The 27,111-nt window shown below is 45.5% G+C and overlaps 1 protein-coding gene across 1 annotated transcript in view; it reads left to right on the top strand.

Moving 5' to 3' along the window:
* The window catches only part of LOC119974222 (thyroid adenoma-associated protein homolog), a 570,459-nt gene that overhangs the window by 278,119 nt on the left and 265,229 nt on the right, over window positions 1-27,111 (top strand). The window contains 1 exon segment of the mRNA XM_038812984.1: window positions 9,384-9,552. Within this exon segment, the coding sequence (XP_038668912.1) occupies window positions 9,384-9,552 (169 nt within the window).

The following is a 27,111-nucleotide window of genomic DNA, read 5'->3' as shown; positions in this document are numbered from 1 at the left end:
ATCTTCTTCGCAGTACAGGTCATCATTTCACCAAAAAAAAAACACAAAAAACATAAAAACGGAAAATAAATTCTTTTTGCCTTTCTGGCCTTAAAATTACAGTAGTTAGACCTAAAAGGTACGGCTGTGAAATTCACTTCCTGGGTTGTTGGTTGAGGCAGAAACTGTCTCACCATTCAAGCTTAGATTGGACAGATGGAAGAAAGGAAAGAATGAAGGGGGAAACAAGAGAGCATGAATTTTATTTGTCCAGTATTCTCACGTGGAGGATAAATGCTTGCATATTCTGATTGAGCCGAACCTCCCTATCGTGGCTTTCTATATATTTCTGTGTAGATGAGAATTGGAAAAGGAAAGAGCAAGAAATAAATATTTCAAAAGACATAACAGAAACTTGTCTGGACTTAATCATTTTAAACTTGACATTTAATTATTATACTACTAAAGTAGCTCCATGTGACTTGTGCGTTCCCAGGATTGTCTGTCTTTCAGTTTGCTTTCTGACTTATTTGATGCCTATTCATTCTTCTCAACTCCTCAGGTTAAATTGCCATCAATCAGCTCTCCCACTTGAAGGGGAAATTAGCCAATGGTTATCTGGGACTCTGGCGACTTTATTTTACTTGATGACAATCATTTAAAAGAGTCCAAAATTCATTCTCAAAATAACATTAGTGGCAACATTTTGTTGTTTCAAACTTGTTAGTGATCAGACCTGGAGTGTGGAGGAGAGAGCGAAGAGGAAGAGAAGGTTGAAGTTGTAAAAATATTTATATTCAAAATTAAACACCAAACACTTGTTTATATTTCTCAATCATCTCATAGTCAGGCAAGCAACAGTTAACCATGCATATAGCTCACTCTCGTGCTTTGCTTTACGGTATAAAGTAATGACTCGAGCATTTTGGAAACTGCCCTCCTGCAGAGTGTTGGATCAAGAACATTTGGCTGCATTCCCATTTTCCATTATTTATGACGGACCCTTTGGGAAACTATACCAGTAAAGGTCGTAGTGCATTTCTAGCTGTACCTGAATATGTAGCTAGATTTAATTTTAATGCTGAACGCTACAGAAGTCACCAGTGAACAAAATTGTAACAGTATTTGAATAAAAGCGCTGGGTAAATGGAAAATATAATGTTTTTTATATTGGATTTAACCTTTATAAACTGCATTCCCATTGTTTATCTGGCAATATGTATGCAAGTCCATTGTGAATTAGCATTGGTGAACTTAACACCTGCATTTTTTTTGCAATAGATACTGACAGAGTCAGAGTGTGAGTGAATGGATACTCGACAATATAATTTGGGTTCATTTCAACTTTTCTGCTGTAAAGTTTGCTGAATTTGTTTTACTCTAGTGTTTAATTTATTTTATGTGAACATGTGTACTAATGGAGGTAAGCAATCTTGGTGGTGGGGAATGAAACTTTTTTTATTATTGGGAAGCTGTCTCCCAGATCATGCGTAGTGTGGTGGGATAGAGAATAAAGTTTTCCATAACATTGCACTAATGATAAGTCTCAGCTCCATGAAACCTAGAAGATCGCATCTTATTATATATTTCCACATTACCAATGCATGTTTTTAAATTGGCAAGTAGGTGGCTGCATTGTTAGTGTGAAAACATTTGAAGTTCTTTCTCATCTTCCCTTTCATCTGCCTCATGCCAATACTACTGTATTTTGGATTCCTGCTGCTAGCCAGTCAAACATATTACGAAAGCAAAATTCTGCACATTCTGGAAACCTGAAACATAAACATAAAAGGCTGGAAATACCCAGCACGTCTGGAAGCATCCCTGGAGAGAGAAATACAGAGTTCATGTTTGTTTCAGTGAAGTCACCAGCCAAAATGGTAACTCTGTTTCTCTCTCCAAGATGCTGTCAGAACTGCTTTACATTTTCAACATTTTCTGTTTTTACTCATAACCAACCTTTTTAACCTCTTCAATAACTTCTTCAAACACCCCCTCCACAGTTGTGCATCTCTTTCCTTTCCTCCCTCCCCACCCCTCTCAAAAATTTCTAAGTATTTTGGGGTATTTTCTTACATTAATTAATTCAAATTATTGTCACCACAGTGCTCGCTACTTTCACCACATTGGCTTGTTTGACTGAAATAGTTTGCCAGTATTTAAAAGGTCAATGCTATATGTTCTACGGAGGGATAAATGAATCATTTAAAATGGTATGAAAAAAATAATGAATTGTTGAATAAATTGGAACTCTTGTTAAAATTCCCCTGCAAGTGTTTATATTTGCATAACAAAAGAATGTTAACTTGATACTAAAACCTTTTACTTTTTATCTTGATTTCAGTTTATGTTGATCTGTTGCACAGTACTTAATGAATAGTGTGTTTCTTTGCAACAGGACTGATCATTTTCTATGCTTGCATCACCACATCCAGCTGCCACCATCCAAGGACACAATAGCCCATCTTTCAGGAGTGGTTTATTGTAAGAGTCTAGCCAAGAGCTTAAACGAAGGGAATTGCATCCAAAATAAAAACAGGAAATGCTGGAAAAACTCAGCAGGTCTGGAACATCTGTGGAGAGAGAAACGGAGTTAATATTTCAAGTCCATATGGCTCTCTTCAGAGCTGAAGAGAGGTAGAAATGTGATGAGTTAGATGCTGTTGAGAGATGGTGGGGCAGGTGTAGCAAAATGGAAAGACAGGTTGGAGCTCAGGAGAGAATAAATGACCAAGGTGGCATGGACACGAGACAAAGGGAGGGGTGATGATAGTGCTAAAGATTAAAGCAAGTTTTAATAGTGACATAAAGGTCAGGTGGTAGAATATGTAATAACCGAGCAAGGGTCAGAACTTCCTGTGAGTGTGTGCTTGCGTGTGTGTGCTGTTACGTCTGGACGGCTTTGGAGTGCCTTCTGGGAGGACGGGGAGCCATTCCCCCCGTTTCGGCAATGAGCTTCACCGGAACATTGTCGCAGGCCAAGGACAGCAGTTGAAAGAAGTGCAAATCGCTGGCTCACTTAGAAGGAATGTTGGGACCTTGGATGGTGAGGAAGAAGATGGTAAAGAGATAGGTATTAAACCTTCTCCAATTGCATGGGAAGGTGCTGTTGGATTGGGATTAGGTGTTGGGTGTGATAGAGGAGTAAACCAGGGTGTCATGGAGGGAACGGTCCCTACAGAATGCTGACAGGGAGGTGGTGGCATTACGCTGGAGGTGGTAGTAGTGCGGATGATACAGGGGCTGGTTGGTGGAAATTGAGGATAAGGGGAATCCTATCATGGTTCTGGAATGCTATCCAGGCTTAAGCTCCAGCTGATGATCAGATTTAAAGTTTTGATTATCTGGACTGAATTTTTCTGGCTAATGAGTCGGTAAAGTCTGGGTGGGGTGTTGAAGACAAGTTTTCTCATTATTCTGATATGAAAGCAAAATATTGCAGAAGCGGAAGAACTTAAATTGCTACTTTGGATCTTATTGCGAAACTCCAAAGGAACAGCCATATTGGGCTCAGAACATTAACTCTGTTTCTATCCCCACAGATGCTGCCAGACCTGCTAAGTTTTTCCAGCATTTTCTGTTTTTATTTTGAATTGTTCTGCCACAAATCACATTACAACACTGTAACACTTCTGTTAGGTGTACAAATATATGTAATACATCCAAAACACATGTACTCATTTATACAACGTTTTAATTCAGTTTATTGCACTAGGAAATTAATTGCTTCTTTTGGATTTTATTTTAAAAATGCAATGAATTTATAGTTTTTTGAGGCTTTGCATTTACATTTAATTTTCCAGTAATGAGTGAATCATTTAAAATGGTAAATGAAATATTTAATTGCTAGATATTCGCTTAAAAGCTTTTGCATTGGTAACTAAAGCTGGCTGCTACAAGTTTTAAATTAACTTCAGTTGAAAAGTTAATCTGATGGAACAGATTGTACTGGGAAAAACCTTCATGACTGTAACATATAAATTATATAAAATTTAGTAATTGTGAAATTGTTGAGCAGGGATCTTACGAAGGCCACAGGGCAGGACAGCACCTAGCTGAGAAGGAATGGGTGGCAAATCAAGAAGCTTAAAGCATACCAAACTTGGATCTTGAAAGCCAGTGATGTTTGCAAATAAGGGAAGTCTGTGAAAGGTAAAAGGGAAAGAATGTGATAAAGTGACAGGTAATGTGATGAGTCTTCATTTCATTCCAGGAAGGAACAAGAATGTATTGAATGCTGCATTAAGAGCCTAAGAAAGTTCAGAATAAACTTGAGAGCAGGAAGCATTATGTTAGCAAATCAAACAATTCACTGGTTGAGGGGTCATCTTTGTATACAATTATTTTTAATTGATGGAGTATGCTGTCACTTTAAAAAAAATGTTGATCTTAAAAAATTTAATGTAACCTTTTTCCATTGCTTTGAAAGAAAACAAACACTCCTGTTCTGTTGATGTGTTTATTGCATTGCATGTTTGATTAGACCGACAGGACTGGAGAAGAATGAATTAAGTTGCTGTTAGGGGTTCACAAGGAGTTGATTATTATGATCATTACAGTAGAACAGTATCCTTTAAAAAAGTTGCAAAGGAGTCATCTTTATAGTTTGATATAATGGGAATTTAGAGAGTTTATCTTGCTATAAGAGGCAGGCTGAATTGAACACTGGCAGATTACTTTCTCTTATTTTCACTATGAGATCAGAAAACAAAGTGTTGGCACACAAGTCTTACAAAGCACACAAGACATGATTGCAAAGTTTACCAAACTTGGACAATATTGATCAACCAGTATAGAATCCAGTGGACAATAGGTGTAAACATGAATTACTAAAGCATGAAACATAAGTAGCTAGGCAACTGTATGTGATCATTTCCTGTTTTTGTGATTTTAGGAAATTTTCTTTGGACAAGACAAGCATTAGTGTACTCAAAAACAAATCCACACCGTTGGTTTATTTTTTAAAAAATATTTTTTATTCTCCTTTTTCACATTTTGTTCCAAATTTACACCCACCAGCAATAAACAACAATCAGTAACAAAAATGTCAATCTCCATATCAATAACAACGATCCCATCCTCCCACCAAACCCCAAACATTAGCCCGTATGTTCACACAGAAAAATGACAAAAAGGATTTAGGGATCACCCATAGTTGCCATTAACACACCCGGCCCCTCTCCCCCCAACCCTCCCACTCACGCCCCAACTATTGTTCGATGTTATCCAGTTCTTCAAAGTGCATAATAAATAATGCCCATGAATTGTAGAACCCCTCCATCCTTCCCCTCAGTTCAAACTTAACCTTCTCAAGAGTCAAGAATTCCTCCAGGTCGCCCCGCCACGCCAGGGCACAGGGTGGAGAGGTTGCTCTCCAACCTACCAGGATCCGCCTTTGGGCAATCAACATGGTGAAGGCTGCAACATCTGCCTCAGCATCCGTTTCCAACCCCTGGCTGGTCCGGCACCCCGAATATGGCCTCCCGGGGGCCCTGGTCCAGTTTCACGTGCACCACTTTAGAGGTTACCCTAAAAACCTCCTTCCAGTACTCCTCTAGCTTTGCACAGGACCAAAACATATGAACATGATTAGCCCCCCCCCCCCCCCCCCCCCCCCCCCCCCCCCCGCCCGCTACGTTCACACACATCTTCTACTCCTTCAAAGATTCTGCTCATCCTCGCCCTTGTGAGGTGTGCTCTGTATACCACCTTCAGGTGTATCAGCCCCAACCTCACGCACGAGGTGGAGGCATTCACTCTCCGGAGCACCTTAGACAAGATCCCCTCTTTCATATTCTCTCCAACTTTTCCTCCCACTTCGCTTTCATCCCTTCCAGTGGCGCCTTCTCCTCTTCCAAAGTAGCTCCGTAAACCGCTGTCACTACCCCCTTCTCCAACCTCCCTGTCGTCAGCACCTCCTCCAGCAATGTGAAGGCTGGCTCCACCAGGAAGCTCTGTATCTCCTTTCTGGCAAAATCTCGAACCTGCATGTATCTAAACATTTCCCCCTGCTCCAGCCCATACTTCGCTTCCAGCTCCTTCAATCCTGTAAACTCACCCCTAAGAAACAAATCTTTTGGTGTCTTAATCCCCTTCTCCTCCCATTTCCAAAAATTTCCATCCCACTTCCCTGGCTCAAAATTGTGGTTTCCCCGAATCGGCATTTCCCTTGACCCTGTCCCCTGAAGTGTTGGCGAAACTGCCTCAAAATTCTCAATGAAGCTATCATTACCAGAGTCCCCGAGGGCTATCGGGAGCGGTGCTGTTGCTAGTGCTTTCAATCCTGACCCCCTGCACAAACTCTCCTCCAGTCTGACCCACTGGGAATCAGGAATCAACCCCTCTGACCCAGCTCTGCACCTTCTCCACATTCGCCGCCCAGTGGTGATACATCAGGTTTGGAAGACCCAAACCCCCTGCCGGCCTTCCCCTCTGTTGCAGCACCTTTCTAACTCTGCCCACCTTCCCTCCCCATACGAACAAAGTAATCCTTCCCTCAATCTCTCTGAAAAAAGCCTTTGGCAGGAAAACCGGCAGGCATTGAAAAATAAACAGAAATCGCGGCAACACGTTCATTTTAACCGCCTGTACCTGACCCGCCAGTGACAGAGGGAGACCATCGCACCTTGCCAGATCAGTTTTCACTCTTCCCACCAAACCAGAAATGTTGTATCTGTGGAGCGCCCCCCCCCCCCTCTCCCGGGCAACCTACACCCCAGGGACCTAAAGTGAGTCCCTGCCCTACGGAATGGCAGACCCCCATCCCTGCCCCACCCCCGGCCGAGACACCACAAAATACTCACTCTTGTCTAGATTTAGTTTGTACCCTGAGAAAGACCCAAACACACGCAGCAGCTCCAATATTCCCCCTATCGACACACTCGGTTCCGACACTTATAACAGCAAGTCATCGGCATATAAGGACAACCTGTGCTCTATCCCCACCCGCACTATTCCTTTCCATACCCCCGAACTTCTTAATGCGATGGCCAACGGCTCAATCGCGAGTGCAAACAGCAGGGGGGACATAGGACATCCCTGCCTAGTCCCACGGGGAGAGAAAAGACTCTCGAGCTGATGCTGGTTGTGCGGACGCTCGCCCTCGGCTCCTTATATCGTAGCTTTACCCAGTTCACAAATCTTTGTCCAATCTCCAACTGTTCCAGAACTGCCATCAAGTATCCCCATCTAAGCAGATAGAGGACGGGACTTGGGCGGATGCCTTGGAGAGAATCAACTCTTCCTCCTCATGTGCGAGGCTTAGTCTCATCCAGTTTAAGGTGCTGCACCGGGCCCACATGTCCGGGACTAGGATGAGTAGGTTCTTTGGGGGTGAGGACAGGTGCACCAGATGTTCGGGGAGTCCAGCGAACCATGCCCATATGTTCTGGGCATGCCCAGCACTGGAAGAATTCTGGAAGGGGGTGGCGGGGGCGGTGTCGAGGGTGGTTGGATCCAGGGTCAAACCAGGGTGGGGACTCGCGATTTTTGGAGTTGCAGTAGAGCCGGGAGTGCAGGAGGCGAAAGAGGCCGATGTCCTGGCCTTTGTGTCCCTAGTAGCCCGACGAAGGATTCTGCTACTGTGGAAGGATGCAAGGCCGCCAAGTGTGGAGACCTGGATCAGTGACATGGCGGGATTTATAAAATTGGAAAGGGTCAAATTTACCTTGAGAGGATCAATACAAGGGTTCTATAAAGGATGGCAGCCTTTTCTGGACTTCCTGGCTCAAAGATAGGTAACTTGGTCAATAGCAGCAGCAACCCGGGGGGGGGGGGGGGGGGGGGGGGGGGATTCCTTATTGTAGTGTCTATTCTGTAACTTTATATTGTGTTAATTTGCGTTGTTGTTAAAATGCTGTGTTGTTCATGGAGGTGGGGCGAATGTTTATGATTGTTAATATTATTGTTATTTTTGGTATTTTACTATGGTGCGTTATTGTTGTATAAATTCAAAATTTTTCAATAAAAATTATTTTTTTAAAAAAGTACCCCCATCTACCCGGTCAAACGACTTCTCAGCGTCCAATGCCACAACCACCTCTGTTTCCTTCCCCTCTGCCGGTGCCGTAACGACGTTCAATACCCTTCTAATGTTTGAAAAGAGCTGCCTCCCTCTCACGAACCCCGTCTGATCTTCACTTATCACCTACGGGAGGCACTCCTCCAGCCCACCCGCCAGTACCTTCGCCAATACTTTTGCGTCCACATTCAGAAGTGATATGGGCCTATACAACCCACACTCCGTCAGATCCTTATCTTTTTTTAGCAACAGGGAAATCGATGCCTGCCCCAAAGTTTGTGGCAACAACCCCATCCCTATCACCTCCTCAAACATCCCCACCATCAGGGGTGCCAGCTTACCCTTGAATTTTTTATACTATTCCACCGGAAACCCATCTGGCCCTGCCATCTTCCCCGACTGCATCCTCCCAATCGCATCCTTTATCTCCTGCTCCAGTGTCTCTCCTTCTAATGTAGCCTTGTCCCCCTCCCCTAACCTCGGTACTCCAACCCATCTAGAAATTCCTGCATCTCACAGTCTCCCCCAGGTGTCTCTGACCTGTACAACCTCTCATAAAATTCCTCAAAAACCTTGTTAATCAGATCCGGAGCCACCACCAACTTCCCTGCCCTATCCCTCACCTGACCAGTTTCCCTTGCCGCTGCCTCCCTCCGGAGCTGACCTGCTAACATACTTATCTCCATGTTCGTAAACTGCACCCCTTGCTCGTCTCATTTGGCGCACCGCCTTCCTGGTAGATAGCCGGTCAAAGCTCGCCTGTAGTTCCTTCCTCTTTTTCAGCTTTGCTGGGTCCCCATCTTCTGCATAACTCCTATCTACCTCCAACTTCTCATCTATTACTCTCTGCCGCTCAAATTCTCCTCTTTATCCAACCCGGCCTTAAACAAAATTACCTCACCCCTCACCACCGTCTTTAGAGCCTCCCAGACAACTGCCTTCGACATACAGTTGAAAGCTACATATTCCTCAATTACCTTTTTAATTTTGCCCTCAATTACCTTTTCAATTTTGTCCCTTGGTTTATTTTTAAATTACATGTCTGTATCATTTTTAAGAATCTGTTCTGCATTGCAGCAAAGCCAATTGAGCATGATTGAAATTGTGTATTGACAAGTCAGTCAGATTGCTCTAATCACAGAGAGCAAACTGAAATAAATTAAAAATCGCTATTTTAAAAAATCTATACATCTGTTGATAACCGAGGGGGGAGGGAGAAGGTTAATGGCACGTTTGTCAGCATTTTGTCTTCAGCAGTCAACTTTCTTTGTACCCAAATATGCCAGACACACCTCTCATTCATTACTACTCAGTTTAAGATGAGGACTAATGTCCATATATCTCAGTAAGTAAAACAGTCTATAAAACATTCTGTTTCATGCAGGTGTGCTCACTCGCCTGTGCATCGATCCCGTGAAATGGCAGCTCGTGCTCTGGTTCCTTTTGTCGCAGTGGATTGTATACTTCCAATGGCGCAGTCCTTGCTGGAAACCCTACCTGCACCCACTGATCTATGCATACGACAGAACCACATCCATGGGACTTTGCTACAGGTAGAGACGACCATTCAAAGCGGAGATAAAGCCGAAAATACTGGAGAAACTCAGCATGTCTGGCAGCATCTTTGGAGAGAAGTATAGAGTTCCCATTTTGAATTTGTATGACTATTTTCCAGAGCTAAAGAGGGGGAGTAATGTAATAGATAAACTGTCTAAGAGGGGGTAGAGTAGCTGCAGCAGAATTGAAAGTCAATGATAGGTGGAAGTAGTGCCCTAAGCCCAACCATCATCAGCCGCTTCATCAATGACCTGCCTTCCATCATAAAGTTAGACGTGGGGATGTTTGCAGATGACTGCACAATTTTCAGCATCATTCGTGACTCCTCAGATAATGAAGCAGTCCATGTCCAAATGCAGCAAGACCTGGACAATATCCAGACTTGGGCTAACAAGTGACAAGTTACATTAGCGGCAAACAAGTGCCAGGCAATGACCATCTCCTGCAAGAAAGGATCTAACCACTGCTCCTTGACATTCAATGGCATTACAATCGCTGAATCCCTCACAATCAACATCATGGGAGTTACCATTGATCAGAAGCTGAACTGGACGAGCCACATTAATACTATGGCTGCCAGGGCAGATCAAAGACTACGGCCAGTAACTCATCTGACCCCCCAAAGCCTGTCTATCATCTACAAGGCACAAGCCAGGAGTGTAATGGAATACTCTCCACTTGCCTGGTTGAGTGCAATTCCAACAACACTCAAGAACCTCAACATCATTCAGTACAAAGCAGCCCGCTTGATTGCTCCCCCTTCCACAAACGTCGACAAATAGTGGCAGCCATGTGTGCCATCTATAAGATGCACTGCAGTAGCTCACCAAGGTTTCTTAGACTATACCTTCCAAACCCACGACCACTACCATCTAGAAGGATAAGAGCAGCACATACCTGGGAACCCCACCACCGGGAGGTTCCCGTCCAAGTCACTCGCCACTCTGACGTGGAAATATATCGCTGCTCCTTCACTGTCGCTGGGGCAACATCCTGGAACTCCCTCCCTAACAGCACTGTGGGTGTAACTACACCTCAGGGATTGCAGCAGTTCAAGAAGGCAACTCATCACCACCTTCTGAAGAGCAACTAGGGATGGGCAATTAATGCTGACCTAACCATCCCGTAAAGCTGGGAGTGATTGCAACAAAGATACATAGGACACAAGACAGAGGAAATGTTAATGGCAGTGTAAAGTGCTATATAAGGTGCCAGTAATGGCATAAAGGTAAGATATCAGAATGCATTAATGGGACAACATGGAGAAGCATGGTGGCACAGTGGTTAGCACTGCTGCCTCACGGCACCAAGGACCCGGGTTCGATTCCGGCCCCGGGTCTCTGTCCATGTGGAGTTTGCACATTCCCCCCCCTTGTCTGGTGGGTCCCACCACCTAAAGATGTGCAGGGTTGGTGGATTAGCTATGCTAAATTGCTGCTTAATTGGAAAAAAAAGAATTGGGCACTCAAAATTTATTTAAAATTTTTTTTTTTAAATGAGAGAACAAAGGTCAGTGCTCTGTGATAGCAAAACGAAAGAACAAATGACAAATGGCCTATATAGGGGCAGCAGGGTAGCATGGTGGTTAGCATAAATGCTTCACAGCTCCAGGGTCCCAGGTTCGATTCCCGGCTGGGTCACTGTCTGTGTGGAGTCTGCACGTCCTCCCCCTGTGTGCGTGGGTTTCCTCCGGGTGCTCCGGTTTCCTCCCACAGTCCAAAGATGTGCGGGTTAGGTGGATTGGCCATGCTAAATTGCCCGTAGTGTCCTAATAAAAGTAAGGTTAAGGGGGGCGGGGGTTGTTGGGTTACGGGTATAGGGTGGATACGTGGGTTTGAGTAGGGTGATCATGGCTTGGCACAACATTGAGGGCCGAAGGGCCTGTTCTGTGCTGTACTGTTCTATGGCGCAGGGGTGGTTTGTACTGGGACAGGATGGAGGAAAAATGTCACAGTCTAAAGTTGTTGAACTCAATGTTGAGTCCTGAGGGCTGTAACATACCTAATTGGAAGATGATGTGCTGCTCCTTCAGTTTGCACTGGGCGTTATTGGTGCATTGTAGCTGGCCAAGGATGGACATGTGGGCATGAGCGAAAGTTGCTGAGTTGAAATGGAAAGTGACAAGAAAGTTGGAATATGCTTGCGACTGAGCGAAAGTCTTCCGCAAAGCGGTCACCCAGTCTCCAAACTCCCTCCCCCCACTGGGCCATCTATCACTTGTTTTGCTTTCACAGAGCACTGACCTTTGTTCTCCCTGAACACATTCTGATATCTTACCTTTATGCCACTACTATCACCTATAGCCCTTTACACTGCCATTAACACTTCCTTGGCCTTGTGCCACTTCCTCGGTCTTGTGCCCAACACATCTTTGTTGCAATCTCTCCCAGATCCCACCTATCACTGACCTTCTACTCTGCTCCAGCTCCTCACACAGTATATAATCCATCACATTTCTCCCACTCTTTAGCTCTGAAGAAGAATCATACTGACTCAAAATGTTAACTCTATTTCGTTCTGCACAGATGCTACCAGACCTGAGTTTTTCCAGTATTTTCTGTTTTTGATTCCGATTCCCAGCATCTGCACTACTTTTCTTTTTTAAAACTTGAGAGTCTGGAAGTGGTAACCAAACCTCTTCAAAAGCAATTCAGCTAGCCCCACCCCTGCCCTTTCCCTGTATCCCTGCCAATGTTTTCCTTTCAGGTGCTTATTTAATTCCTTTTTGAAAACTACGACACTTGTTCCTCAAGAAGCAAACCAAGTATATAAGTTGTACATGTATTTATCTAAATTAAGAAATAGAGACAATTTGAGTCCTCTCAGTCATAATAATAATCTTTATTAGTGTCACAAATCAGCTTACTTTATAACAGCAATGAAGTTACTGTGAAAATCTCCTAGTCGCCACATTCCGGAGCCTGTTCGGTTACACTAAGAGAGAATTCTGAATGTCCAATTCACCTAACAGCATGTCTTTCGGGACTTGCAGAGGAAACCAGAGCAATCATCCAAAACTCCGCAGTTACATTGCCAATTGACTGATTGTTCTGTCTATAAAATGTGCTATCCGAATCATCCTTCATTGCTTCGAAATCTCAATGGAAAATAATCCACTGTAACTATTGTGTTCAAAATCATGAGTTTAAACAAAGTAGAAAAAGAAAATATTCCTATTGGTGGAAGTATCTAGAACTAGAGATCACAGATTTAAGATGATTGGTAAAAGGAGAAATGGGTAAAACATTTTTACACAGTGAACAATTACTACCCGAAATGCACTTCCTGAAAGGGTGATGGAGGTAGATTTCAAATGTGACTTTGAAAAGTGAATTAGATAAGGGGGAAGACTGGCAGGGGTATTTCCAAGGTCACGGGAGTGGGACCAACTGAATTGCTTTTGAAGAGGGTCAGCTGAATGGAATGATTGATCATTTTCTGTGCTGTAACTAACCATTCTATTATTTTATGCTGTGATTATACGTCAATCATAGCTTTTGCCTGTTAATGATAACGTTTTGTGGTTTACTTTTTGGGATGTCACAAAATATTCCTTGTAGCTTTCACATATCCTGTAGCTTTCACATATTTTGTCGTAATGTCATTAAAATTGAATTCTGCAAAATGGCAATGGAATATCACCAGCAGGCAACAAAATGGAGAACAAAATCGGCCCATCTAATGTGAACCCGTCGATGAAATAAGAAAGTTACGAGTGGAAACCTTTCGACAGATTTAGGGAGTCCGCATGGTACACCAGGAGGGAAGATGGCGGAGTCAGCTCGAGTGGGGTGCAGCTGCTCTGATCACGGCGGATATGCTGGTGGCGGTACTGGCCTCAGAGTTTGAGAAGCAGTTTGGGAAACACTTCGAGAAAAAAGGGCAGGTGTTGATGGAAACGTTCAAAAAGTCGATTGAGGAGGCGCTTGGTCAGTCAGGAGACGGTGGAGGAAATCTCGGAGGCTGTGAGGGAGCGAGGAGAGGGGGTGGGGGGAATCTTGTCGAGGGACAGCGATCAAGTCGTCTCGCTGGAAGCTGAGATTGAGTTAGTGGGGGAGAGAAACAAGATTCTGCAGGCGAAAGTTGATGACCTGGAGAATAGGTCAATGAGAGCAAACTTAGAATCTTGGGGTTGCCGGAGGGGATAAAGGGCCGAATCCCACTGAGTATTTTTCTCAGATGTTTGGAAAGCTGCTGGGGGTGGGGATCGACAGATGCCCCTCCAGAGTTGGATAGGGCCCACCGAACTCTGGCAGAAGCCTCAGCGAATGAACCACCACGGGCAGTAGCTGTAAGGTTCCACAGTTTCAGAGAGAAGGAAAGGGTCCTGAAGTGGGCAAAAGACAACCAAGACTTGAGATGGGAAGGGTGCACCATGGGGATATATCAAGACATCGGAGTGGAGCTGCCAAAGAGGCGGGCAACCTTTCCTAAGGCAATGGCGACATTACACCAGAGTGCTGTGAGGTTTGGGGTGGTGTCAGCGAGGCTTCAGGTCACATATGGGCCAAAAGACCACTACTTTGATACATTGGAGGAGGCAGAGGCCTTTGTTAAAGAACACAGTCTTGGACTTAGTTAAAAGGGTCCTTTGAGAACTGCTATGGTTGTTGATGACATAGGTTTTTGAGGATTTCTTGTGTACTGTATATATTTGTTGTTATTTGGGGTTTCGATATGTTACTTGGGGGTGCTGGGGCTACGTGGGTAGCAGCAAGCTTTTTAGCTAGTGAATGGGAGTGTGGTGGAGGGAGGAGTTGCAGCCCGTTGGATCTCTTTAGACATGGTTCAATGTGCCTAGCTTGTTTGGTGGGGGAATGGGTTGGAGAGGAGGAAGAGGTGTTTTCTGGAAGATGATCAGGTTAAAGGGGAGGAGGGTTGGTTGGGGTGGGGGAGATTGGGGGGGGGGGGGGGATGTTTTTCTGTGACTGGGGCTTTTTCTTTGTCTCACTTTTTGGGGTGGGGTCGGTCGCCATCTTGGGTGGGCCTTGAGCCTAGGTATTTGATGCGGGATTTCACTCTGGTTTCGTCAGTAGGGCCCGGGGAGGTTGCAATTTTAATCAAGAAGTGGCCGTGATTCTTGGCGGATAATGTTGTCGCAAACCCGGGTGCAGGCATGTGATTTTTACTGGGTCATTCGCGAGTAAGTTGGTAATATTGGTATTTGCCCCGAATTGGGATGATCTGGCATTTATAAGAAAGCTGTTGGCCTCCATCCTGGACTTGGTCACACATCAGCGGTTCTAGGTGGTGGGGAGACTTAAACTGCGTGCTGGAGCCAGTTAGACCGTTCAAGCAAAAATCATTGGTTCCTTCGGGGTATCGAAGATGCTGTTAGCATTTATGGAAGGGATAGGGAAGGTGAACCTGTGATGGTTTATGCATTCAGAGGGGGTAAAGAATTCTCATTCTTTTCCCCAGTTCATCAGGTATACTCCAGGAGAGACTTCTTTTTGATCGGTAGGCCTCTTCTTCTCGAGGTGAGGAAAGCAGAATGCTCAACTATAGTCATTCCAGACCATGCTCTGCATTAAGTGGACTTGGTTTTAGAGGTGAGTCCTATTCAATGTCTGGTATAAGAGGCTGGACGTATGGAGATGGTGGTGTCCTGGGATGCCTGTTTACAGTTTTGGCGAGGTTTGGGCTTGGAACAGACTTTGTTTTATGCAAACATCTACTATAAGGCCCTCTTGGCTAGTGAGCGTAGCAACACTTTGAGTTCCGGATACTTCCAATTGGGTAGGGGAACGAGACAGGGCTGTCGGATGTCTCTCCTCCTATATGTAATGGCAATCAAACCCCTGGCTATGACTTTGAGGGCTTTGAGTAAGTGGAAGCAGATAATTGGGGGGGGGGGATGGCAGATCATATGGTGTCCCTATACGCCTATAATCTATTGCTTTACATGACGGACCCAGTCCCCACTATGGGTGATATAATGGAACGTCTGAGGAGGATTGGCTATTTTTCGGGACACAAGTTGAATCTAGTTAAGAGTATTTTCCGGTGGGTCCCACGGGAGTGGAGCCAAACCGGGGGGTGCTTCCCTTTCGCCGTGCCAGATCAAGCTTTTCAGGTACCTTGGTGTCCGAGTGACCAGGAACTGGGCCCAGCTCCATGAATGGAACTTCACGGGTCTGGTGAGCAAGCTCAAGTCTGATCTGCAACAGTGGGATAACCTGCCCCTGTTGTTGGTGGCCAGTCCATCGTTCGTCCACAGTTTCTGTTTTTTTTTTCGATATTTGCCGGTCTTCCTCCCTTAGTCCATTTTTTGGAGGGTTAATTAATTGATGGCAGCATTTATATGGATGGGTAAGAGTCCGAGAATTCGTGGAACAGTTTTACAGAGAGGCAGAAAATTGGGGAGCCTAGCGTTGTCGAAATTTATTTTTTTTATCATTACTCGGCCACCGTGGAAAAGGTGCTGGGTTGGTGTCATGATCCAGGGGCCACTTGGGTGCAGGTTGAGGCAGGGTCATGTCAGGGATCTGGGTTTGGCACATTGGTGACAGCTTCTCTCCTGTTTTCGCTGGCAAAATATTCCGCGAGTCCGGTGGTAGTATCCACTCCGAGGATGTGGAGACAGTTCAGACAATATTTTAAGTTTGGGTCTCTGTCGAAGTTGGCCCTCATTTGTACAAACCACCTGTTTGAACCGACGAAGCTAGATGCCCTGTTTGGGGAATGGGCAAAGAAATGACCGGAGAAATTATAAGACTTGTTTCTGGAAAGGCGATTCGTCAACTTGGAGGAATTGACGGTGAAATATGGGCTCATGGAATCTAATGTGTTTAGATATCTCCAGGTTTGGAATTTTGTATGGAAGGTCTTTCTGACATTCCCTGAGGCGCCAATGACATCTCTTATGGAAAAGATCCTTTCGCTTGCAGGGTTGGAGGAGGGTCTATGAGCATCTATGAGCGGATCTTGTCAGAGGATGTGGGCCCGATGGGGTAGAAGTGAGGTGGGAGGGGGAGTTGTTGCCCATAGTAAATATCGAGGTGTGGAGTGAAGCCCTCAGCACGGTGAACTCTAAATCCTCGTGTGCGAGGCTGGGCTTGGTCTAGCTCAAGGTAGTTTTTACCCTCAAGTTAGGGGCACAGTGGTTAGCACTGCTGCCTCACAGCTCCAGAGACTTGGGTTCAATTTCAACCTCGGGTGACTGTGTGAAGTTTGCACTTTCTCCCTGCGTCTGCGTGGGTTTCCTCCAGGTGTACCGGTTTCCTCCCACTGTCCAAAGATGGGCAAGTTAGGTGGATTGGCCACGCTAAATTGCCCCTTAATTGGAAAAAATGAATTGGCTACTCTAAATTTTTTAAAAGGTAGGCTGCTCTTTCCGAGGGGCGGTGTAGACGCGATGGACTGAATAGCCGCCTTCTACACTGTAGGAAGTTTATGATTTCGGGTACACCTGACTAAGGCCAAAATGAGAGGTTTTTTTCTAGAGGTGTATGATAGGTCTGAGTGGTGTTACAGAGATCTGGCCAATCATACAAAGGGCAGCATGGTAGCATTGTGGATAGCACAAATGCTTCACAGCTCCAGGGTCCCAGGTTCGAATCCCGGCTTGGGTCACTGTCTGTGTGGAGTCTGCACGTTCTCCCCGTGTGTGCGTGGGTTTCCTCCGGGTGCTCCGGTTTCCTCCCACAGTCCAAAGATGTGCAGGTTAGGTGGATTGGCTGTGATAAATTGCCCTTAGGGTCCAAATTGCCCTTAGTGTTAGGTGGGGTTACTGGGTTATGGGGATAGGGTGGAGGTATGGGCTTGGATAGGGTGCTCTTTCCAAGCGCCAGTGCAGACTCGATGGGCCGAATGGCCTACTTCTGCACTGTAAATTCTATGATTCACACATGTTCTGGTCCTGTCCCAAACTGATGAGTTTTGGGTCTCCTTCTTTAGCACCATGTTGCCGATTCTGAAATTCGAATTGGAGCCCTGTCCTCTAGTTTCCATATTCGGCGTGTCAGACTCGCAGGGGCTGCAGAAAGTGGTGGATGGTCTTGCCTTCTTGCTGATTGCCAGGAGACGAGTTCTGCTGGGTGGAGGCCTCCAACCCCAACCAGTGCCTTGGCATGGTTAGGGAAACTAATGGAGTTTCTGCACTTGGAGAAGGTCAAATACATCTGGCACACAATACTTGTGTCAAAGACAGGTTTTTAACTTGTGGTTCAGTCTTCTCAGAATTGTATTATTATTATTAAAATGTTTATCAGTATTCTGAAAATAATTAAATATTTAATGTAGACATGGATGCAATTCATTTTTAAAATGTAGTAGATAGAAATTGCTATTCATATTGTATTCATCCATTAAGAAGTATGTCTTTCCTCAATACAGTCAGTATGCTGGGATATCATCAGCACCTAACGTGTGCTTTTGTTATCAGTTTTTGACAAGCATCTGTTTATACTAAATGTTCTAGGAATGTGTTGAACAAGATTCTATTTGATACCATTTCAAATAGAGCCATGTTGCTCTCATTTCAGTCTGTCATGAGAATTAAATATTTTGTTAATGCTATCTAATGCCCATTTACAGGCCAGCTTCTATCTGCCCTTTCCTAAAACAGTGGTAAAATTGGGCAGAGCTGATATCACCACCATCTTGGTCTTAGTTAGCTGACCCACTCATTGATTGATCATGGTGCTCGATCACAATAAAGAAACATGGGGAATGGGTGTTAAGAACAAAGAAAAGTCCAGCACAAGAACAGGCCCTTCGGTCCTCCAAGCCTGCGCCGACCATGCTGCCCACCTAAACTAAAATCTTCCACACTTCCAGGGTCCGTATCCCTTTATTCCCATCCTATTCATGTATTTAAACAAACCTTTCAACAACACCAAAAACTAACAACTAGAGTGTTATCTTTTCATATATCTTATAGCGGTTTATAATAATCCACATTACAAATGAAAGAAAGACAGAAATAAAGTAAGTCTGTCTGTCGGTTTTCCTGACTTTTCCCCTCCCTCTCTCATGCTCAGGGCATCCCAAGGTGTTTCACAATGTAGTCACTCTAGGAGAACATATCAATTAATTTATTCACAACCAGGATCTGCAAGCAGCAATTCGATAAATGTGCCAGTTAATTTGTTTTGTTGCCGGTTGAGGGCTAAATGTTGATCAGGGTACCAAAAAATCTCCTGTTCTTTTTCAAATAACATCTTTAATACCCACCTGAACAGGAAGAGGAGCCTCAGTTTAACTTCTCACCTCAAAAATTACCGTGATGTGGAGATGCCGGCATTGCACTGGGGTGAGCACAGTAAGAAGTCTTACAACACCAGGGTAAAGTCCAACATGTTTGTTTCAAACACTAGCTTTCGGAGCTCTGCTCCTTCCTCAGGTGATTGAGGAAGGAGCAGTGCTCCGAAAGTTAGTGTTTGAAACAAACATGTTGAACTTTAACCTGGTATTGTCAGACTTCTTACTGTGCTCAAAAATTACGGAGGAGATTTTCCTTCACTCATTAAAACCAATGAGGCTTGTTTTTACAATTTGTACAAAGAACAAATGTATCTTTTGACTATATATATCTGTAAAATGAAAGGCAACCTGTGATCAATTTGTTTGAAAAGATTTTTAAATGTTTACCAGTATTCTGAAAATAATTAAATATTTAATGTAGACACGGATGCAATTCATTTTTAAAATGTAGTAGATAGAAATTGCTAATCTAACAGTGTATATTGGAATAGTTATTCTCGATCACTCGATGAAGTAAAGTCAACAATAAAGATTAAATCTGTTTTGCTAGCTTCTTATGTAGCCAACTACAGGATAAAGCCACAAAGCATCTGGTTCAATTTTGTTTCTGTGGTGAACTACCCAATCTTAATTGGCTTCTGAGAAGGGAGAAATAATTGGCAACTTCTGATTCACTGTTGATTCCTCCATGGATGGCAGTGATTTACCCAGATCTTTGTTGTTCATGTCATTGATAATCTCCATTAGCACACCATTTGGTCTCAAATTCAATACAGTTAGACTCAATTTTGTTATGGCAGACATCTGCGCTTGCATACTGTCTAGTGAGGACAGTAGTCATGCCACAGAAACAATTTATAGCTTTTAAATTGTAAAAAACATATTGTCGCTAGCAACATGGAAAGCCAAAGACAGCAATCGAGTCTTCAGATTAGATTTTATGCCCCTCCCCCACACCAGCATGTTTTCAGTGGGGTGAGGGGGAGCCCATCTTGGACCCAGTGTTATCACTGTTCAAGTCCCCATAATACAGCAGGAGAGTCATGTATTAGGGGACATAGGTTTAAAGTACATGGGGAAAAGTTTAGAACAGATGTGCGAGGCACGTTTTTTACACAGAGGATGGTAAATATATGGAATGTACTGCCTGGGGAGATAGTGAGAGCAGGTACGATAGCGGCATTTAAGCGGCATCTAGACAAATATATGAATTGGGTGGGAATGGAAGGATACGGACTACATAAGTGCATATGGTTTTTACATAGAATTTACAGTGCAGAAGGAGGCCATTCGGCCCATCGAGTCTGCACCGGCTCCTGGAAAGAGCACCCTACCCAAGGTTAACACCTCCACCCTATCCCCATAACCCAGTAACCCCTCCCAACATTAAGGGCAATTTTGGACACTAGGGGCAATTTATCATGGCCAATTCACCTAACCTGCACATCTTTGGACTGTGGGAGGAAACCGGCGCACCCGGAGGAAACCCACGCACACACGGGGAGGATGTGCAGACTCCGCACAGACAGTGACCCAAGCCGGAATCAAACCTGGGACCCTGGAGCTGTGAAGCGATTGTGCTATCCACAATGCTACCGTGCTGCCCCTAGTTAGAGGGCTGAAGGGCCTATTCCTGTGTTGTGTTTGTCATAATATGTCATAATATGCAACCAATGAACACTCAGAATAGGACACAACCAATGGGCAGTCAGGACATTCAGAGGTGGCATCAACACAAGGAGGCATGACATAAACACTATAAAAGGGATGAGGCACTCACACCCTGCCTCTTTCCACAGACCGACATTTAGAGTTAGTCAGGGTTGATCAGCAGCATCACACCCCAGCACATGCCTTAGAACAAGCTGGTACAGTTAGACTGAGTTACTACAGTTAGATTAGCAGAGAGTCAGACTCATTTGAGAACTGTGATAATAGTTCAATAAACACGTTGAACTCATTTCAGAGTCTCGAGCATCCTTTAGTTAAGACTGCATCAAGTAGCAGCCTGTGTTATCCGAAGCAGCATAACACAGGGCGGGATTCTCCCCTACCCGGCGTGACGGAGGGTGCCGGCGTAGGGGAGTGGCGCCAACCACTCAGGGGTCGCGCCTCCTCCAAAGGTGGGGAATTCTCCCCACCTTTGGGGGCCAGCCCCGCGCCGGAGCAGTTTGCACCGGTAGACTGGCGCAAACACCCGGCGCAGTCGGAAGCGGGGCTGGCCGAAAGGCTTTCGGCGGTCGGCGCATGCGCCGGCAGTGACGTCAGCGGCAGCTGGCCGCTGACCTCACTGCCGGCGCATGCGCGATGCGGGGTTCTCCTCCGCGTCCGCCATGGCGGAGGCCGTGGCGGCGCGGAAGGAGAAAGAGTGCCCCCACGGCACTGCCCCGCGGAGTGAGCGGGGGGCCCCGATCGCGGGCCAGGCCTCCGTGGGGGCACCCCCCCGGGTCCGATCGCCCCCCGCCCCCCCCAGAACCCCGGGGGCCCGCTCGCGCCGCTGAGTCCGCCGTTTCCGAGGTGGTGTACACCTCGGCGGCGGGAGAAGGCCTCCCAGCGGCGGGACTTCGGCCCATCCGGGCCGGAGATTTAAGGTTAGTTGTTAAAAAAAGAAATCCCGCCGGCGCCAGCTGTTTTCACAGGCTGCCGGCGGGATTTGCACAACGCCGGTTTTTTACCGGCGGGAGAATTAGGAGACCTGCGGGAGCGGAAATCACGCCGCTTCCCGCCAATTCTCCGACCCTGCGTGGGGTCGGAGAATCCCGCCCACAGTTTTGTTCTTTGTTAGGGTGCCCATTAACGCACCTGCCCTTAGGTTTATTGAGTTCCTTAATTGCCCACTTACGACCCTGAGCCTGTGTACACTGCCGTAATACTCTGGGCAACGGATGGTGGACGAGAGAGAGAATGCTATTTTTTCACCCACGTTGGTGAAAAGATGGAGGGGACGGGACACACACATCCTTCGCAGGGTTCCCATCCTTCACGCGGCACCCTGTGCATTTTGGGGAAATCCTTCTTTGTGCCTCCCTGCCTGGCCTTCAAAATCTGCCCCTCTCCATCCCCAAGTCTACTTCCTTCAGGTACCCAATTCGTCCCTGTTCTAAAAGTCAAAGACTTAGCTGGCCCCGGGCCCCATGATCCTCTTCCTGCGGCCTCATTGCAGTCCCAGCAGCCCCCATCACTCTCTTCTGGCACTGCTGGGATCACAAGAGCTGCTAACCACCTCAAGGATGGGACTTTATCCAACTGAGGGACTTTCTCCCACTTGAGCGTATTATTGTGACAGGATAAAGCTATTTAAAGTCAGTCGGTTTGGGAGATCAAATTTCCTTCAACCCCCTAATAAAATGTAAACCTTGGATTCTGATAACAGATGAACATTTACACTTTATCCAAACTTGAACACACATTGATATTCCTTTGTTATCACTGAGTCAACATCCAGTAATTTCGTACTTAATACCGTCATTGGAGAACCATTATCACAAGACTACAGTGGCTCAAGAACAATGCACACAACTCTTCAATTAATTGTAGACAGGTCAGAGTTGCACACATCCTGATACAAAAATAAACTTGGCAATACAAATTAATTTTATTGCATCTGAAGTTAACATGGCTAGTCAAGAAGTTGTCAGCAAACATTGAGTTGAAGCAAGCTAAATCTATCAACTTTGATTTAAGGACCAATAAACCAAAATTCCTTTTTACTTTAAGGATAAAGCACCCAAAATGTTTAGTTTAATTATTACATTTATTTAATGACTGAACTTTAGAGGAGTTTACACTCTTGTCGTTGTCATTTATTATGCTACTCTAGCTAGATTCTGTGAAAGTCCAAGATTTGATAGTTTCAGCCTTCCTAAGTTATCTATGTTTCAGAGTGTCTGTATAATTTATTAAGTTAATTGGCGCTGTTGCATTTTTAGGTGAGTTATTTACCCTTCCTGACTTCGAATAAGTGTTCATTAAAAATATTTATTCCCCTTAATGGAGACCTCATGAGTCAGTTTTTATGTGTAAATTCTGCAATAGCAATTAACTATTTTTGTTTTTTAGATTGCTGTGTCTCTTGAAACATATTCTACCCAAATTAAAGGTTCAACATTTTTTGCCTACTCTGGTATAATTGCACAGACGATAATGTACTGAAGATGTTAATTATATGGAAGATAATGGATGGTTGATAATAATCGTCGTTTTATTTCTCAAACCCACTTTTTTTTCTGCTCTTCTCCTGAAGTCACTTACTGTTATTCGCATATACGTTCAACAGCCCACTGTCTCCACTCATTAGCCCTTCTTCATGTATTGACAGATTACTTTACTGTGTCAGATGACACAATCAGACCATGTTCCCACCCTGCTAGGCCATTTTCTTCCATCACTAAAATATTCCCTTCTCCACACCACCTTTTCCGTATCACTGTTAAAGTGTTGTAGATGCATTCATCACATTTTCTCCTTGCCAAAATCTCTGCCTCCACTTTGTAAAAAATATGGTCAGGATTTTGCTGTCACTAATGGCTGTTGCTTAGAGCTGCCCACAGACATTTTGTGACAGTGTGTCTTTTCAACTATACAGGTTGAAAAATTCTCAATGAGACATGCAGAGTTTAATCCAGGAAATGTAAATTGGAATATTTTGTTAATCATTGTAATTTATACAAAAAGCAAAATAAAGTGAGGAAAGAAAGATGGAATTAAGAGAGGGAGTAAAAGCGGCTAAGAAAAAGTTTTTTTTAAATTTTGAAATACTTCAGAATGTTCAACAATAATATAGTTACAGAGAAATGTGACTCCACATTTGTAAAATTACATTTTCGGGGCTAGAAAGGTTGTGTGGCAGTAATTAAAACTTACCACATCATTAAAAATCACTTGTTTAGTGGTTAAGTATCGTAACTTCATAACATTTATGTCTTTTAATACCGAATCTATTGGCGAAATACTGGTACAGCGAAACTAGTGGAGCAGCAGGGAAAATCAAAAGCAACTTACTGATTTCCACATTTAATTGTGCATTGTGGACGATGGAATGTGCTATCTAATTTACCTCTTTTTTTTGTAAAAACATTTTATTAAGGTATTTGTAATTTTATAATAATAACAGTAACAGCAGTAAACAATGCAAATCCAAATATAAACATGTTGCATAAATCAACTCCATCCCTAACAAGTCCCTCCTACATTAAACAGAAAATAGCCTAACACCGCCAACCCCCCCCCCCCTTAACTTTTTTGCCTCTACTGACAGTTAATTTTCCCCGAAGAAGTTGACAAACGAGTGGCACCTCCGGACGAACCCTAGCATTGACCCTCTTAGGGCGAACTTGATTTTCTCAAGACTGCGAAACCCAGCCATGTCTCTAACCCAGGTCTCTGATTTCGGGGCCCTCGAGTCCCTCCACGCTAGAAATATCCGTCTCTGGGCTACCAGGGAGCCAAAGGCTAAGACATCAGCCTCTCTTGCCCCCTGGACTCCCGGATCTTCCGACACTCCAAAAATTGCCACTTCTGGACTCGGCACCACTCTTGTTTTTAGTATCGTGGACGTGACATCTGCAAAACCCTGCCAGAATCCCTTAAGCTTCGGGCGTGCCCAAAACATACGGACATAATTTGCTGCCCCCCCCCCCCCTGCACATCTGTCCTCTACCCCCAAAAACTGGCTCATCCGGGCCACCGTCATGCTTACCCAGTAAATTACCTTAAATTGTACCAGGCTGAGCCTGGCACATGATGAGAATATTGACTCTACTCAAGGCATCCACCGACAGACCTGCCTCTATCTCTCCCCCTAGCTCATCTTCCCATTTGCCCTTTAGCTCCTCTATCTGAGTTACCTCCGACTCCATGAGTTATTTGTAGATATCCGATACCTTCCCCTCTCCCACCCCCATTCTAGAAACTACCCTGTCCTGTATCCCCTGTGGCGGTAGAAGCGGACAGGTCGAAACCTGCCTTCGCAAAAAATCCCATGTCTGCAGATACCTGAATCCGTTTCCTGCTGGCAATTCAAATTTCTCCTCGAAATTCTTCAAGCAAGGGAAGCTCCCATCTATGAATAAATCCCCCATCCACTCGATCCCTGCTCTCTGCACCTCCGAAACTCCCCCATCCAGCCTTTCTGCTACAAACCGATGATTGTTACAAATTGGAGCCCAGACTGATGCTCCCATGTGCTTCCTCCACTGACCTCAGACTCTCAGGGCCGTCACTACTACCGGGTCTGTGGAGTACCGGGCCGGCGAGAACGGCAAAGGTGCCGTTATCAATGCCTCCAGACTTGTGTCCTTACACGATGCCATCTCCACTCGCTCCCACACCACCCCCTCCCCCACACTCCACATTACCCATGTCCTAATCATGGCTATATTTGCTGCCCAGTAATAGTGGCTAAAGTTCATCAGTGCCAGCCCACCCTCCCTCCGACTTCGCTCCAACAACACTTTCTTTATTCGCGGGGTTTTACCCGCCCACACAAAACCCCAAATAACCTTGTTTCCCCATGTAACAAAGGCCCTTGGGATAAAGATGGGGAGGCACTGGAAAACAAACAAATCTGGGGAGGACCGTCATTTTCACGGTCTGTACCCTCCCCGCCAGTGACAGCGGGAGCATGTCCCACCTTCTAAAGTCCTCCTTCATTTGCTGTACTAGCCGGGTCAGATTTAGCTTATGTAATGCCTCCCATTCCCATTCCACCTGGATTCCCAAATAGCGGAAGCTCTCACCCACCACTCTGAACGGCAGCTCTCCCCGTCTCCTCTCCTGCCCCCTCATCTGGATCGCGAACATCTCATTTTTCCCCATATTCAATTTATACCCCGAAAACCGGCCAAATTCCGCTATGATCCATATAATCTCCCCCCCATCTCCCCTAACGTGTCAGAAATATACAGGAGCAGGTCGTCAGCGAACAGCGAGACCCTGTGTTCCACTCCCACCCCCTTCCATTCCCTAGATGCTCTTAACACTATCGCCAGTGGCTTTATGGCCAGGGCAAACAACAACAGGGAGAGGGGGCACCCTTGCCTTGTCCCTCGGTGCAGCTTAAAATAGCCCGACATCAGCCGATTTATTCGTACACTTGCTATTGGTGCCTGGTACAGCAACCGGACCCAATCAATGAAGCCCTGCCCAAACCCGAACCATCCTAACACATCCCACAAATAATTCCACTCCACCCGGTCAAAGGCCTTTACTGCGTCCGTTGCCACCACTACCTCCAACTCCCTCCCCTCTGAGGGCATCATGATAACATTTCAGAGCCTTCTAACGTTGGCTGTTAGCTGCCTGCCCTTAACAAACCCCGTCTCGTCTTCCCCTATCACCTCCGGGACACAGTCTTCTATCCTTGGGGCCACGATTTTAGCCAACAGTTTAGTCAATAGGGAGATTGGCCTGTATAACCCACATAACTCTGGGTCCTGCTCCCGCTTCAGGATCAGTGAGATCGAGGCCTGTGACATTGTTGGAGGAAACACACCCCGTTCCCTTGCCTCATTAAATGCCCTCACAAGCAGCGGGCCCAGCGTCTCAGAGAACCTCTTGTCGAATTCCACTGGGTAGCCGTCTGGTCCCAGGGCCTTACCCGACTGCATGGCCTCCAGCCCCTCTACTATTTCTTCAATTCCAATCGGGGCTCCCAACCCCTCCATCAATCCTTCCTCCACCTTCAGAAACTTCAACTCACCCAGGAACTGCCTCATTCCCTCTACCCCAGCTGGGGGTTCCGACTCGTATAGCTGGCTATAAAACTCCTTAAACACGGCGTTCACCCGTGCTGGGTCCAAGATTGTGTTCCCTCCTCTGTCCTTCACTCTCCTTAGCTCCCTGGCCACCTCCCTTTTCCTCAGCTGGTGTGCAAGCATCCTGCTGGCCTTTTTTCCATACTTGTACATTGCCCCCTCGCCTTCCTCAATTGCTCCACCGCCTTCCCTGTAGATAACAGACCAAACACCATCTGTAGCCTCTGCCGCTCCTTTAATAACCCTGCCACCGGGGCCTCCGAGTATCTCCTGTCTACCTGGAGTATTTCCCCAACCAGCCTATCTATCTCTGCTCGCTCCACCTTTTCCCTATGGGCCCGTATCGAGATTAGCTCACCCCTAACCAGTGCCTTCAACGCTTCCCAAACCGTTGCTGCCGAGACTTCCCACGTGTCATTTATTTCCTGAAACTTCTGGATGGATTCCCTCACCCACCCACACATCCCCCTCATCCGCTAACAGTCCTACGTCCAATCTCCATTGCGGGTGCTGACTGCTCTCCTTGTTCACCTGTAAATCCACCCAAATGTGGGGCATGGTCTGTCACAGCAACCGCCGAATACTCGGTATCAG

This window comes from Scyliorhinus canicula, chromosome 1, assembly GCF_902713615.1.
Source record: "Scyliorhinus canicula chromosome 1, sScyCan1.1, whole genome shotgun sequence".
In the NCBI taxonomy this organism is placed as follows: domain Eukaryota; kingdom Metazoa; phylum Chordata; class Chondrichthyes; order Carcharhiniformes; family Scyliorhinidae; genus Scyliorhinus; species Scyliorhinus canicula.
Note: the sequence above shows the minus strand (reverse complement) of the source record. Positions and strands in the feature narration are given on the sequence as shown.